This window comes from Ascidiella aspersa, chromosome 6 (genome assembly GCF_963924565.1).
Source record: "Ascidiella aspersa chromosome 6, kaAscAspe10.2, whole genome shotgun sequence".
Taxonomy (NCBI): Eukaryota; Metazoa; Chordata; class Ascidiacea; order Phlebobranchia; family Ascidiidae; genus Ascidiella; species Ascidiella aspersa.
Window position 1 is genome coordinate 19997709 of NC_139452.1, and position 16054 is coordinate 20013762.

Consider the following 16054-nt stretch of genomic DNA (forward strand, 5'->3'; position numbering starts at 1 on the left):
TTCTCACAAGATAAGTAAGCTGGCGGTTGATGTCCGAGTGTTAAAGCGCTGCACACCAGTCTGCTACCGCCCGTCTTCGAAGAAACGCAACAGGACTGCTATTTTTTGTACGCAGTGCTAAAGGCTCGGTTTGCCGTTTTTAGTTGCCGTCTCAAAAAGCTCTATAAAAATGCGGACTATGTGCCTGTTGGGAAGCACACGGAGTAACTTGCATGCCTTCTTTTAAACTGCAAAACTTCCAAGAACGGACAGTAGTTTTTTGGGTCCCCTGGTGATTTTTAGATTGGTAACGTAGCAGTAACGTTGCACCTTCTGCAATAATTTGGTATTTAGGCGGTGCAAACAGGATGATACAGAAATCACAAAAACAGATCGTCATGCGAGTTGCTTTTTTCTGTTTGGTAGACACGCTATACCCCCACCTAACCTGCTTTATGTTAGTAGCAGGGCTGGGGAGCCACCGTAAAATAGCATTGGCTCTGGAGCCATCAGGCACTTATCCATTGGCTCCGGAGTCATCAAACTCATATCCTTTGGCTCCGGAGTCGCCAGACTCGTATCCTTTGGCTCCGGAGCCATCAAACACACACCCAATGACTCCGGCTCCTGCTCCGGAGCCACCGGTCACTTATCCAATGGATTCAGATCCATAGGCAGACATTTTTTTGAAAGCTGCTTTCGCTGTGGCTATATTAAGTTAATTGTGTGACGCCCTTTAGAATATTAAAACGTCGCGCTCAGTTTGAGAACCACTGCCTTAACACTTATGCTGTGTAAGTTCACTGCAGTTAGCCATTGTCGGCGTTCATTTGCATTGTCTCCTGTTTATCTTGCGCATTGTCTGTAATAAAGTTTACATTAATATTTTAATGTAGTTCTTAAAACAGAAAATCAAACTCTTGATTGTAAGCTCCATATAGCCTCTATAATTCCCTTTTGTCCCTCTTTGTAATACATGTCATGGCAGACAACCAGTAATAGATTAATATTGCGACACAAATTCCCCCATACAAATTATAAAATCCCCCCTAGTAGGCAAATATAATTTCATAGCTTTAGCACAACAAATTGAAAAATGCCTCCAGCTCCTCAGAAATAATACACTTGGCTCCGGCTCCACAAAAAATAATAAAATGGCTCCGGCTCCGGAGAAAATGCTTAGCTCCAGGCTCCAGCTCCCCAGCCCTGGTTAGTAGTACATACTGCAAACCTAAATTGCATAGCTAAACATTTCGATGCGGTAGAAAGAAACGTAATACCTGAACTACAAACAATTGTATAGGATATTTCAGCAGGCGGATAATTTTAATTTCGTTTTTTATTGAGATTATTTATGAAAACTATTGTAAATTTGATAAATTAAACGGCTTGACATATTGTACGAGGCAGTCTCAACTAAATCTGCAATTTTAATATGAAAACACGAGTTTACCAAAACATACTTATATTTAATGTATGGGTTTTAAAGTAGAGGTTGCAACTTCGAATAAAAACGCTTTGTGTGATTTTTTCCCCGTAAATCCAAACTAAAGTTGAGACTGCTTTATAAGTCAGCTACCAATAAATTGCAATGCAGTATCCCTTTCCTGGACCAACTCGTTAAGAGTCTCATCCATGAGTACACGCGACTTGTCACTGATTGTTAAGTTATCCACAATTGTATACGATCCCTTTTCCTGCAAACAAGAAGGTGGTTGTTAATGCCAACAATACAAAGAAGTATGGCATCAACATAAAACTAAAAACACACTTGATTATTGGATTAAAAACAGATATTAACAATAGCATGGTTTTTTCTTAACAAATTATGCTTTTTAGTCCAGTGGTTCCTAAACTTTTCTGGCTCGCGGCACACTTTTACCAGAACAATAATAGAGTAACTTTAGAATCGTCCTTCACAGACGAACTGTATGCTAGTAAATATTGTAATATTATAAATTGGTAATAAATCGTGCTTATTTAAGTCTGAAATGCTTGCGTTTATGCCTATTGGTAGTACTAATACTCTTTTTTCCGAAATTACAAATAGTTCGCGGCACAGTTGACAGCCGTGGCACACAGTTTGGGAATCACCGCTTTAGTAAGGTTGTCACAAATTAGATTTCAATACATGTTAAATTAGCAGAACAAGTAGCTCATAGTCGAGTTGGCAGCAAACCTACATCAATTCGAACTGGCATACTGTAGATAATGTTTTTGGCAATGTTGTAATGGCTGCCGTCTGTGTAAATACCCATGGACACCCATTCGTCACCAGTTGTTCCTTGATGCCAATTACGAAGATGATCACAAATAGCTTTGGCTGCTGACATAGCACTTGACAGTTTACGTGCTTTCATTACAGCAGCTCCACGTTGTTGAATCGTCTTAAAATGGTAATATATATTAAAAAAAATTGTTAGACCTGTTACTTTAAATACCGTAGTATCAAATTTCCCCAGTGACTTTTTAGGGACGTCACGGAACGAGAATGCACATTGGGCACTATTTTATTTATTTATTTATTTGTAGAAATTTATTTTTTAAACCAACTTTTCAAACAATAAGGGTTGCTTATTATAAAATATTAAATCTCATGGAATATAAAATACATGAATTAGTACAAAAATTATAAAATTTAAAAATATGTTGGATTTCTCGTTCTGGATAGAAGTTTGCTGTAAAAATTAGTTGTTTGTAGTAAATGGTACAGTTATTTGTTGTTTGGGGTCAAGTTGTTATTAGGCCTTCGACGAAAACTAATTTTAGACAATAGAATTTGTTTGTATATAATTTATATCTTTAAATTATCTTTAAAGAACAAGGAAAAAACATAATTTAGGTCAACAAATGCTCAGTAGCTAAGGTTTTTTGAAAGCCTAGTTACGACAAAGTTACAGTGCCACCTAATTACCATTATTTAGAATTAAACAAATACAGCTATTAGACAAAGATTAATATTTAAGTTGAACATACCAGATTGATTTTAAAAAGATTATGTTTTAAGTTAGTAAAAGACTGATGAAGGTTGGTAGTTACAAATACTAAAAGAAAAAAACGTTCAAGGAATATTAAAGTTTAAACTAGTTATAATTTGATTTACCCTTTCTAGGAAACCACGATTTATAATGACAGAACTAACTCCCTAATGACGATTCATTAGTGCGTTTGGCACACTGCTAGGCAATAGTTGCCAAGGTTTCTCTCATACAGTATATGTTTTGCATTGCGTTATAATGCCAATAAAATTTAGAATTCCTTAGAAGTTTGGTTAGTAAGAAATAATGGATACAATAACAATAATATTGCAGATTAATACCTAGCTAACAAAGAAATCTTAGTTCTAAACTTTAAACATCCCTGAACATAGTTAAAAATATTTTCTTACGGATATAAATTCGGTATTAATCCAGTGGTCATCTTTTACAGCCTGGCAGACTGATACATCTGAATTGTCTCCTATCTTGACAGTGGCATGGGACACATCTGGATATTGGGTAGAAGAGTGGTTGCCCCAGATGATGACATTTTTTACTGCATCAGATCTTACACCAAGTTTGACAGCAATCTAATAAAACAAACTGTTACTAACCAAGACATGCCATGTTTTGTATAAATAACGGAAACACACAGTAAGACCTAAAGCAGATAATCTATAAAACCATAGTATTAAGACCAACAACATAATAAAGTCAAAACCGCAGTTCCATCCACTACATTACATGATCGGAATTTTCTGAATAAAACCCAAACGACTCGACTCGTTCCCTTCTGAGCCTGCATAGCTCAGTTGGTAGAGCGACGGCCCCGGCTTGACCGGAGGTCGTGAGAACCTCGCTGCAGGCTAGTTGTTTTTCTAGTCTGCTCTGCTTGCATCATAGATCAACAGATTCGGTGAGTTTGCGATGGCTTTCGGTGTACTAGGACCCAAACCTATTGGAATTCATGCTAAATTCATCGGTATAAGGCCTATGTGGCCAAAATAACGCCTGAAACTGTAGAAAGAGGGCATATGAGGATGGGGCCGTCGGTCGGCTGTTTTGGGTGTCTACGTTTGGCAGCCCCACTTTGACTGGCATTGCTTAAACACCGGAATTTTCGCCCCTCTTTGGTGTTATTGGGGTAAATGGTAGGGGTTAAAAATTTGGTTAGGGTTGAAATTATTAGGGGAGTTTGTGATGTACTTGGGTGGGGTTTGGGGTTGGGAAAAGTGCTATATAGGCCTGATTCTGGCCATTTAGGATTTAGTCTGAAGGGTTTAGGACATATTTAGATTTAGACCACGGGTGGGTATTTATTTTTAGCCGCGGGCATGGCGGGCCGGGTCAAAAATGGATCTGAAATTCACGCAATATGACGTCAGAAAGCTAACAAATTAGTTGTATTAGGTTTGGAGTTATGTAAAAATGTGCAATTTAAGTCGAATTTAAAGAAGGCCACAATACGTTGCGCAAGCCGCGAAAAAATTTCGACAATATTTGTTTTAAAATCCAAAGTTTAATTTAGATTTAGAGGGGGACGTGGACGTAAGAACAGACAAAAATAGTACAATGGTTGATATATTGGCGTTTATCAAGTTTTGGGGCGCTTTGACCCAAAAGTTAAGATTAAAATATGAAAAAAATTAAAAAAAAATTGCAATTTTTTTTTGGCTTTTTAAAGCTTGAAGTTACCGATGTGTTATTGCGGTACGACTGCCATATTGCAAATACGATATAAATCGTGAAAAACACACAACATCGCATCAATTAAATTAGGTTAACAAATTATATTTTCAGAGTTTAGAAAACGTTTGGTATTTCGCTCATATTTTAAAGACGGAATTAATTCGATGCGCTAAAATTATATAAGTATTTAGGCTAAGTTTGTTTAACTTTCGGTGGAGAGAGTGCGACAGTACAGGGGACGCTATCTTTCAGTAAAGTTGCCGAAAATAGACGAGAAAGGCAGAAAAGATTCGCGCGAAGTGCGAAAACAATTTCCGTTTTATTATTTAAAAATGACTAAAAATAAAATTTGGTTGGGTCATGATAAGATGTGTCCCTGGAAAGTGTGTTTACGATACAATCAAAAAGAAGAAAAAAACACTTCCTTGATTTCGCTTAGCCTATGTTTTAAGGAAAGTAAGCCACGGGCCGGATAAAACTGCTTGGCGGGCCGTATGTTGCCCAGGTTTGATTTAGACGGTACTACGCCTAGGTATTAGTTCTATTTTAGTCTTATTTCGGTCTTATGGCTGAAGTCCTAAATAACAAATTAAATGGTTTAAATTGAAATTCAAAACGGGTTGTTAATGTGCCAAGGATTTTTAGAGTTAGGATGGTTTCCTATTTTACCGTACATAGTACATTAAACACATTTTAATAACAATTTTGCAGTTTTAATCAGTCTTATACAATAATCAGCTAGCCTTTACAGATGCTAACTGTCACATAAAACTGTTTCATGTTTCTTTTTACCAATTCATGTTTCTGTTGCTTTAAAAGGGTACTGATTTAATCTCGCATGTTAGCCACTCTTTCCAGAACTTTTCCCTGTGATAAACACTGAATGTTGGAATAAAACAGAAGCCTGTTGTGTTCTGCCCCACTTTAACCACACCACACATAAAAAATATGTGTGCAAGAGGCAAGATCAAATAAAAATGACCACATATACTACTTCTCTGGAAACACTGGCTTCTTAAGGTTTTCTTGTATCTCTTTCACTGCCAGATTTCTCTGTTGAGAAGATAATGAACAACCAAAATGTTTTTGTTTTTAACGAAACTCCCTTTTTGTTTCCCATCATTGATGACGCACTATCCACACCAACAGACACAATTTAAACCACTCAAGCCGATGTTTTTAAACAATGATTTTGTTTTCTTAAATATTTGGTTTCCTGTGTTTTTTTTAAAGTCGGCGGCAAAACAAAAACTGTTTCACATGATCGATTGTATCAAGGTATTTCAGGAACACTATGAGTTGTGCATCACTTTAGATGTCTGTTGTTTAACAAGTTGCAAACTAAATTTAAGGGGGTTCCGGCAGCAAATGATGAACAATACCTAGCAAATGTACATTGAACAAAAATATTGCAAATTTAATGTGCTTGCGAACTCATCGTGAAGCTGGGGCTTATGTAAATGAGTCTGTGAACTCAAGGTTGAGCAAAACTGCACTGACCCATCAAGTCCCTCCCTTAACCTGTTTGCACTTCACCTATGTATATTAAACAAGCACTATTCTTATCTAATGTCCTGACAAATAGTTTTATAAATAAGTAAATGAATGTGGGAAGAAACATCATGGTTAACCAAATGACTGTTTACTAACATCTCAAACTTGTTTTGGTAGTGCTCTTCATCATCAGCTACCCCACATGTCATAAAAAAATATATATAAACAGTTCACATAAAAAGTTTGTTACAACTTATAGGTGCAATCATATCATCATTTGTTGTACCTAGCGAATGTTGGACCATTTTCAAATTTAAATTGTTTGTTTGTAAGATTACTGAATTATCAATTGGGTCACAAGCATACTAGTTTCCATTGTTAGGAAAGAGGCAATTCTTGTTGTTTCTATCAGGTATTTAAAACCACTACAATATATCTTTGTTTTAGGGCAGCAGGTTTTGTCCCAAGTTGTACATAAGCGAGTGGCAAGTTTGCATAAGGGTCGTCACTTTGGAAAACATTTACAGTGCTTGCTTTAAATGTAGCCACGTTGTGCGGCTCCAGCATTTTTTAAGCATCAAATTGCTTGCGAATAACATTTGCTTAATCTTCATTAAGCGTCAATCAAACATTAGTAAGCAAAAAGCTAATTTGTAATGCCCAGTGCAGATATGTTTTTTAAAAGTTAATTGATTTTTGTGTACATATGTTACAATTTTTTGGAAAATAATTGCTATTTTGTCACTACGGGTAAATTATAAACACCCACTCTTGCAAAAAACAGACATTTAATAATTGAACTCAAAATATACTAGAATTCATAATTCTGGATTCTTATTTGAGATTTGAAACCTATTTTTTTGGAATACCCTGAGATTCTACTTAGAACTTTGTTAATTTTTATATATATCATCATTATTAAGGTAATTTGTAGTATTTCCACCCGATATGTCTGTCTCATCTAATATTTTAAGCAAATTATCACCTAAAATAACATTTGACAATTTAACAGAATATATGGAATGTGGAATATCTTGCATATCAAAGTCAATTAAAAAATACTAACATGGCATTCCTGGGCACATTAACCCTACAACAACTCTCCAACTTGTAAGACATGCTGCCCTACCCTAGTTATGAAACATGTAAAGAAATGGTTTTGCAATCCAGAAATTTGATCTAAATGCAAAACTTTCCTTATTTATATAGAAAGTGGTAACACCGTTATCTGTATTATCACATATGTTGGTAGTTATTAGTCATATTAGTAGCATTTGCAGATTTCTGGACATTTTATTGAAATCCCTTTGCAAAACTAATAAGTTGTATAACTGGTAACAGTGAAACATATATATAGTTTTACTTTTATCAACAGTAGAAGAGCTTACTTGAGAAGTGGCTCTATTGCTGTCAAGTCGTGTCAAACAGGTGAAGTTCTCTCGTGGAATACTTGGAGCACATGTCAGAGCAATCAAACAATTTGTGTTTGCTGGGTTGCCCACGACTAAAACCTTTGTATAAATAGGATGGGTTTTCAATATTTCTAACAAAAACTATTAAATTTATGGTCTGTTATTTCTATTACTAAAATAAAATAATTAGATTGACAAAATATTATAGATTTGTACACAATTTTAGCATATTAATATGCAACAGGGATAATACAGTAAAAACTGAATAAAGATTTATGATGGGCCATAAATTGAATCTGTATAGATACACACTACACAGTTACACACAGACACAATATCTAACACATTAGTGGGGTATTTTGTTAAATATACCTTCACACTTTTTTTCGCAAACTTGTCTAGAGCCGCTCCTTGTTGCTTGAAAATGCTTGCATTAGCCTTAAGAAGATCTTTACGCTCCATACCTTCGCGTCGCGGCATTGCACCCACAAGAATAGCATAATCGATATTGGTGAATGCTTCCTCAACATTAACAGTTGCAGTTATGTCTGTGAAATACATACAATTGAGATTAAAGTACTGTAAATAATAACTATATATTACATCTGGAAAAATTTTTTGAATAAATTAAATTGATGCATTCCAATGCAAAGCTCAACAGATAATTTTTTTGTTTGTTTATAATATCATTAAGACATGACCTAAAAACAAACTTGCAATGTTAAATCTAATTAAGTTAAAAAGAAAGATTATAAAATGCACTGGCTTCTGAAAAATGCTCTGTGGGGTTACATACAGTGTTATTTTCAAGTAATGATTATGTACTACTTGGAGTAGTAACTTTGCATTCTTTGTAGCACATTATTTGACTGCATAGCAGATCACAGTTATAGTAAAGTAGAGCTAAATACAATAATTCTTTACAAAAACAGATAGAATTTCTGAAGAATTGTGTTGCATTGCACTTACTATTTGAAAAAAATGGCAACAACCTGGTTTAAATGATGTAAAAATTCGGTCCCCTTAAATGAACTTTGACAGACTTTCAAATACTTGAGCTGCCAAATTTTTTTGCAATGGGAAAATTATTGGTAAAACATAAATGACTTCCAACAGGACAAAAATTTGCTGACAGGAGTCATGTTTGACGAGTGTAATTTTGTCCTACCAAGTGCTACTTGCTAGACACTCGTCCAACTTAAGAGACAAAATTTTCACAAAATAGATCCTTCCAAAACAGAACACATTACCATCTTCTTGTAGAATAGTAACACACAACAAAATTTTGCTGTTTTCTTTGTAATGGTTGCTAATGGACAGATACCAAGACAGGTCACACCTTGTACAAATGAGAGGTACTCCCCCATGTTGGAAGTGATTTTTGTCAATTTCAGATAGGGTTGGCAAGCCTGTCTCATATTAGATTCAAATGTTGTAAATTTTGAGTTTTAATAATCTTGGTTGTAATTGTTTCAAACAATTCAAATATGAAATGGTAGGGTTTACCTGATGCAAACACATGTTCTGTGGTAATAACAAAGTGTTTGTAATAGCAAAGTAGTTTTATTTATTTAGAATAAACGCACCTATATGATGAATCGCGTTTGTCATAAAAGGAAACACTAGTTTGGGTATACCACATTCTGAGGCTACTTAAAAATTTAGAAGAACCAAATGCCTTATCTCCCATGGACCCTGGTGATGATTTAGAACAGCGTGGTCCAACTGCAGGCCCTTCACCCGCAAGTTACGCTTTTTTGGCCCAGGAACTGATGGTCAGCTTTGCTTCCATCTAGCAATATTACTTAAATTTTTGTTATTGTAATTGACAAAAAAAACTTTGTGAATGATCCTTTGTGATTTGTAGCACCACTAAGCAAAAGTGTATAATATCACATGTAATGAAACATTTATCGTATTGCGTTAACTTTAATTGTGTTGCTGACCGTAGCTGAACAAATGTGTAAATTTCATAAAGTTAGTATATATGCCATAAGCATAGGCTATGTATAAAGCCCTAAGCCTAAAAATCGCTATTGAAAACATTGGCCCGCAAGATTAAAAAAAAATGTGTTTTGGCCCGCGATTAAAAGATGTTGGACCACGCTGATTTAGAAAATTCAGAGTGACAAAAGTTGTGATGAGGAGTAAAAATATTTAAAAAAAAAAAAATATGTTTTTACTGATGTATTTACCGAATTTTGGAGTCAAGCATTTTCGCTTGAGCCTGAGCTGGAGCCATTTTTATTATTTTTGTTGGAGCTGGAGCAATTGTATAATGTAATATTACTTTTAACTTTATTAATATTTGTTTAGATTCACATGAGTTATGATGTTATTGTTCTACTCAGCTAAATTCTGTTCTCTCCAAATATAAGATCAAACTGTAAAATTTAATAGCATATTAGGGACAAAAACAAGTCAATTGACACATCATATGTATATGCGAAATTATAACACATACTGCATATAGAATCTCAGAAGTCCTGTAGAAGTTTCATAGTGTGTTAATTTTCTAGGGGGCTATTGTAACTAGGCGACGCCAAGTATTTTATACAAGACACTTACGACATGGCATTGCAGCACTTTCTCATGCACAATTGCAGCGCTATCTCATCTTGTAATACGCAACACATTGCTAATGTTTTTGTGGCGCCGGAGCCATTTTAAAATTTTGAGAGCTGAAGCTATAAAATTTTTACTGCTCTAGGTTAAAAGAATATTAAATCGCTCAAATGAAAACCACTAAACAGTTCAGTGTGGCAAATGTTACTCAATTTAGCCTGTGCTAAAGCAACTTTAAAAATAATACTACTAGAGCTGGAGCCAAAGCCATTGGATAGGTGTTTGGTGGCTCCGGAGCTGGAGCCAGAGCCAATGCTATTTTACTGTAACTCACCAGCCATAATTTAAAGATCACGATCTACAATCATACTCTGAAATTCTGAATTATACGCCTTATTAAAAAAAAAATTTCATTACCTTTTAGGCTGGACAGTGCACAATCCTGAAGTTCCATAAGTACTCCTTTTAAAACACTTTCCATCTGGGGAATGTCCAAAAGAACAAGGTGTATGGGCTAAAATGAAAAAGAAATTATGTTACTGCTGTGTGGGTTTCCTTAGTTATGTAAGCTTACATAAAAGTGGCAAAACTTTTGCATTATGAAAGAAAAAACACACGTCATACCTACTACATAAAACTATGGAATAGAATATTTGGTAGCAGAAATAGAGATTTTAACCTAAAATTAAACTAAAAATATTTTTTTTGACAATTTTTTTTACCTATACATATATTTTTAAATAATACATTGTTCTATGCAGACTTGGACAACTAGATAATTCTAGTTTTCAAATTCATTGAATTAAAGCAAAATGCGGCTAATTCTACTTCTAATTAAATTTGTGAATTGCTTGTTTACTCTAATTCTAGTTCTAATCTAATTTGTTTTTTACCAAAAATGCTACTTTGTCCAGCGGCATTTTTAGTCTCTCAGTTCAAACACAGAATTTCAATTAAAATTTTCTGGTTGGAACGACTTGTATGTAATTTTTACAGGCTAAAACGCATAAAAAGGCATACAAATTAGCACACACATTTTTACCATTCACGTTCTTATAAGAATAAATTGCGATTAAATTAAATTGGTTGTAAAAACTAAATGTGATTCTAGTTCAAATTCTAGTTGAAATTTCATTTTTAGGAATTCGGTAATTCTAATTCTAATCTAATTTGAAAAACAACTCAAAACGATCTAATTCTAATTCTAATCTAATTTTAAAAAGCTAAAATAAATCTAGTTGTCCAAGTCTGGTTCTATGAAGTACTGCATAAGTGTCTTAGCACCATTAGGTACTTGATTTGGTGTTTTGTTGATGTCAGATAAAAAGCAAATAAGTTATCTTTTCAGGGTTATGCAAAACTTTTCAAAACGCTTCGGCTGGTATTTTGAGATTATCAATACACGAATAGCTTAAAAAGGACAAAGAAAAACAAGACGCTGGTTATTCTAGAAAACAGTTAGTTAAAATACAAGATAAAAAGAAACAAAAAAAAAATAACAAAAGACCTGGTATATTATCAAAACAGGAGATGGGATAATTGCAAATCACAATTGAAAAAAACAGCAAATACTGTTAAATACAATTGTCCAAATCATAGATACACACTAAGGCAAAAAAAAGTTTAAATTTAACCCAATGCTATAAACGAGGCCTGTATGGTTAATTCTGCCGACTTGGGTATAACGTATATTGAAAAAAATGTAAACGCTAGGCCAAAGTTATTTCAAGTCAAAATCGATTAAAATACATAAGAATTATTTACAAAATTAACAAAACCTCTACTTTGAACATCCCTAGACACAAATGTCATCTAAGCATTTCAATTGTTTGCATAAACCTGTAAGACACCAATGCAGTACTTCAAACAACAATGTGTTGTTAAATCAATGTATTTGTGATAGGTCAAAATGTTGTCAAAAAAAATCTCATTGTTTAGGGAAAAACATAATCACCCAACCCATAAGTCATTCGTAATCTTCCCATTATAATTATGTTATGTCAGTTGTTTTTATCTGTCATGCCTCATACTGTTACAGTCAACTGTTGAAGCTTAATTGGCTGAAAGTCCCGGCTGTTCACTTTGGCTTTCCAATACATCCTAATGTTTGCTAATGTTTCATTGAACAAACCAAGGTGTTATCTGTTCACGTTTTACTCTATGCATTTGAAGGATAAACATATTAGGATTTGTTTCCAACCATAGGCGCAGAACTTTCGAAATTGCGGGGCGTTTTTTCTACTTATCAGTGATTATAATCATCAGCAAAGTGAACAATACTTGGCAAATCGTTTGGCGGTTTTGTATTAAAATGGTTTCGTTTTCCTATTATATTGACAGACCAGCGTGTTGCAAGATTTGAGAAAATTTGTTAAGTCACATGAAGCGGTTGGTTTTACAGCGTATCAAAGTTAGAAACAAACATTTCTGTCTATTCTAGGCTCAGTTAAAGGGTTGATGCAAATAATAATACCAGGAGAGGTTTTACCCCAAACACAAAATTGTTAAGAATGCAGTTAAATGCACTAGGATGTACGAAGTAGGTAAAACTTTGATTGTATATAGCAGTGTTTCCCTAAGAAATAATAAACAGACTGTGGCATCCCTACAAGATTTTTCCGTAGGTAATTAATAGAGGGGCTAATGGCTGACTGACTGGCAAACGATTCAGAATATACAATACATACATACATAATAAATAAATAAGTTCTAGATGTTTGCCTTCTTAAAAGGCTTCAAGCTGGATAATAAAATTATATAAATCTACATAGAACAAAATATCACAAGTAGTTGTTATCTATCACAGCAGAATGGCTTTATTTAATTCAAGCATAGATAAGTGATATATAGTCGTAATAATTTCATAGCACACGTTAAGTTAATGGAAAAGTCCCGGATTACTAAAACTGACTTGTGTTAGCTCCTATGTGATTTTCTATGTGTAGCTGACTTATGTGTTATTATTAAATAAGCTTTAAAGCTTAACGCAATTATACTTAAGTCTTGTCGACTTTGTAATATTTGGCTTGAGAAAATTCATGACAACAAGCAGGAGTAACATAAAGATAGAAACAGTGGTTTTGAAGCAAATATAATTTGTCAACCTAATTTCAGAGTGAATATGATTGCCAAATAAATTGTTTTTCTACCATATGTCTGGTTTGTTGATAAGTTACATACAGTATATTTTTACTTACTTGATTTGGCCCAAATACACTTCCATTAGCAATTTGATAAATAAGTGAGTATCCAATCTGTCCAGCTGCTCCGGTAACCAAAACTTTAATTTCTTCAACCTGCAAACAAAAGACAAAGAATCACTGTAAATTGGAAGAGTTAATTATGTTTTGAATGTCTAATTCAACATGGCAAAAATATCATAGTGTAGTTAGTACATTATTTTTGAGTCCTATATCATCTTTATACTACTACAACACAAGTTTGTATTTGGCAAACCAAAATCCCTCAACATAAACATCCAGACAATTTAACTCAGTTGATTAGAATGTCAGTTCGCCTCTCACTTTTGCAGTGGTTTGTGGTTATATGTCTTTTTAAATGTACATTTTGATTTCACACACATATGTAATAAACAATAAATCAACGCTGGTCTAGAATCCTACCACTTTTTTGCAGTAACAAAACGAGTTGTTAGAATTTAAATTGCAAGGAAGGTATAAATATAAGCGAATAAATATAATAAGAATTCTAGGCCCACCTAACCAGAATGCTAACCCGCACATTGACCTAAATAATGTTAGCAATATAAACCCTGAACAAAAACGTGGTGGGCAGACCTGCGAAAAATCAAACAAAGTTCTTACCATGATGAATGAATGTGGTTCTAAACAGATGATTACTAAAGATACAAAAGCAAGTAAAAACTTGATAGTTAACAAGTCCCAAGAACCTGATCTAAAAATAAAATACAGTTACTGATAAAACAGCAGTGTTGTTTGACTTGAAGTCCAAGTCAAGTCATTTGAAAAATAACTGAAGTCCAAGTCAAGTCTTTTGCAAAAATAACAGGTCAAGTTCTAGTCCGAGTCATCGGTTGCCCAAGTCAAGTCATTATGAGAGCAAGTTAACTTCAAGTCATGTCATTGGCATAAAAGTAAATTATTAAACTATTAAAATTGGTAAACTCGTCCGATTATAAGCAACAATTTAACTTAAAAAAAAACACAAACGCAGTACATAGCAATTAAAGTGTTTAATATGCAAAACTTGAGATAAATTTTAATGAAAAACACTTAATTTACTCCCAAGTTATTTGCCAAAATGACTTAAGTCCAAGTACAGTCATTTGGCCAAAAGACTTAAGTCAAGTCATTTTGGTCAAAGGACTTAAGTAAAGTCAGGTCATTTGAAAACAGTGACTTAAGTGCACTTAAGTCAAGTCAATGACTTAAGTCATTGCAACACTGTAAAACAGTGCCTAATTAGAAACCAGCCATATTCCCTGATATAACTACTATACGGTTCAAAAGTTTTTTAATATTACCAAAAATATAAGTTTTACAAATAACTCCCAAAAAAAATGTATCAGAAAAACTCCAAGGCCCAGTCCAAACACTCTCCAAACCCACCAATGGGACATCTGCTTGGCCGAAACTAATTTGATGAATGATCGGAACGGAATGAACTGTAGGAATGGAATGAATGACGCTGTAGGAGCAGAATGAACTGTCGGAATAGGTTTTATGCACACCTGAGGTTTACAAACAACTAAAATTATTTCAAAATTGGGCACTGGTCTAGAATCCTACCACAACGCGCATTATTTGGGTTAGGTTTTGGGTTAGCGTTTGGGTTAAGGTGGGTCAAGTATTATTGTTAAATAAAGAATGTAATAATACTTGACCCACCCACACCCAAACGCTAACCCGCAACCTAACTAAATTTTGTGCGTTGATTTCATAACTGTGGTAGGATTCTAGACCAGTGCCCAAAATTGGAATATGCAATGAACTAATTCAGGTTCATTTCATTCCGACAGTTCATTCTGTTCCTACAGCTTTGTTCATTTCATTCCGACAGTTCATTGTATTCCGACAGTTCATTCCGTTCTGACCATTCATCAAATTAGTTTCGGCCCTATTCATTCCATTCCCACAATTCCGTAAATTAGTGAGCGTTCCGACCATTCATCATTCCGTAAATTACTTTTACCCCATCTGCTTGTGAACTACTAGGTCAGATTCAGTTTTTGCGCGATTATAGAAACATAAAAAATACAGTACATATAAAAATGGATAGAGAAAAGTACATCATTCCTGTCAAGGTGCCCATTTTAATACTTTAAACCGGTATTTCTTAACTTTACTTTTATGCACACCTGTGGACCCCTTGAAAGGTGGTGGACTGGTGGTGCACCTGGCATGCATGAGGGTGGAATTTTTGGGGGTATGGTATACCCATATTTCACTGGAATTGCTTACCACTTTTTATTTCATAGGTGTAGTGGAATATATTTTAAGAAGACTTCATAGTGGGATTTAGGACTCAATTAAATCGGTGTATTTTGCTGAAGTCAACCTCAAAGAAAAACTACCTGCTGCTAAAGATCTTCAATATAAAAGGGCCAAACTAGTGTAACATGTTTAAAAATAGATTGGACAGTCAGCAGTTTTTAACTTTTTTTAATACTTTTTATCATAATTTTATTTTAGTCTAATAATTTACAGTTTGAAAAAAATTATTCAGGTTACAAATTTACAATTTTTAAAACTATTAAAGTTTAGTTACTAAACGAAGTTGTTTGGCGCTAAAATATTTGAAAAAACAAACAAGCACATGTGACTCGTTTAAGGCGGTTTTACTACAATGTTAATCTAAAACGTGAAACAAGCTGCAAAAAGAATATTACTATTTTGCAACAAGGCCGTTACGCGTTTTTTTAGAGGAATACGTGTTTCATGGACACACCTCCTATGC

At 34.3% G+C, this 16054-nt stretch overlaps 1 protein-coding gene across 1 annotated transcript; it reads right to left on the reverse strand.

The window, feature by feature from the left end:
* Positions 1-1309: 1309 nt before the first annotated feature.
* LOC146140650 (malate dehydrogenase, cytoplasmic-like) lies at positions 1310-14092 on the reverse strand. Its single transcript, XM_083392986.1, has 8 exons — positions 13942-14092; positions 13315-13413; positions 10535-10631; positions 7925-8100; positions 7529-7651; positions 3368-3547; positions 2163-2366; positions 1310-1676 (listed from the first exon to the last, which is right to left on the reverse strand). The coding sequence occupies exons 1-8, from the start codon at positions 13942-13944 to the stop codon at positions 1551-1553; spliced, it is 1008 nt and encodes a 335-aa protein (XP_083249112.1). The 5' UTR covers positions 13945-14092; the 3' UTR covers positions 1310-1550.
* Positions 14093-16054: the final 1962 nt, after the last annotated feature.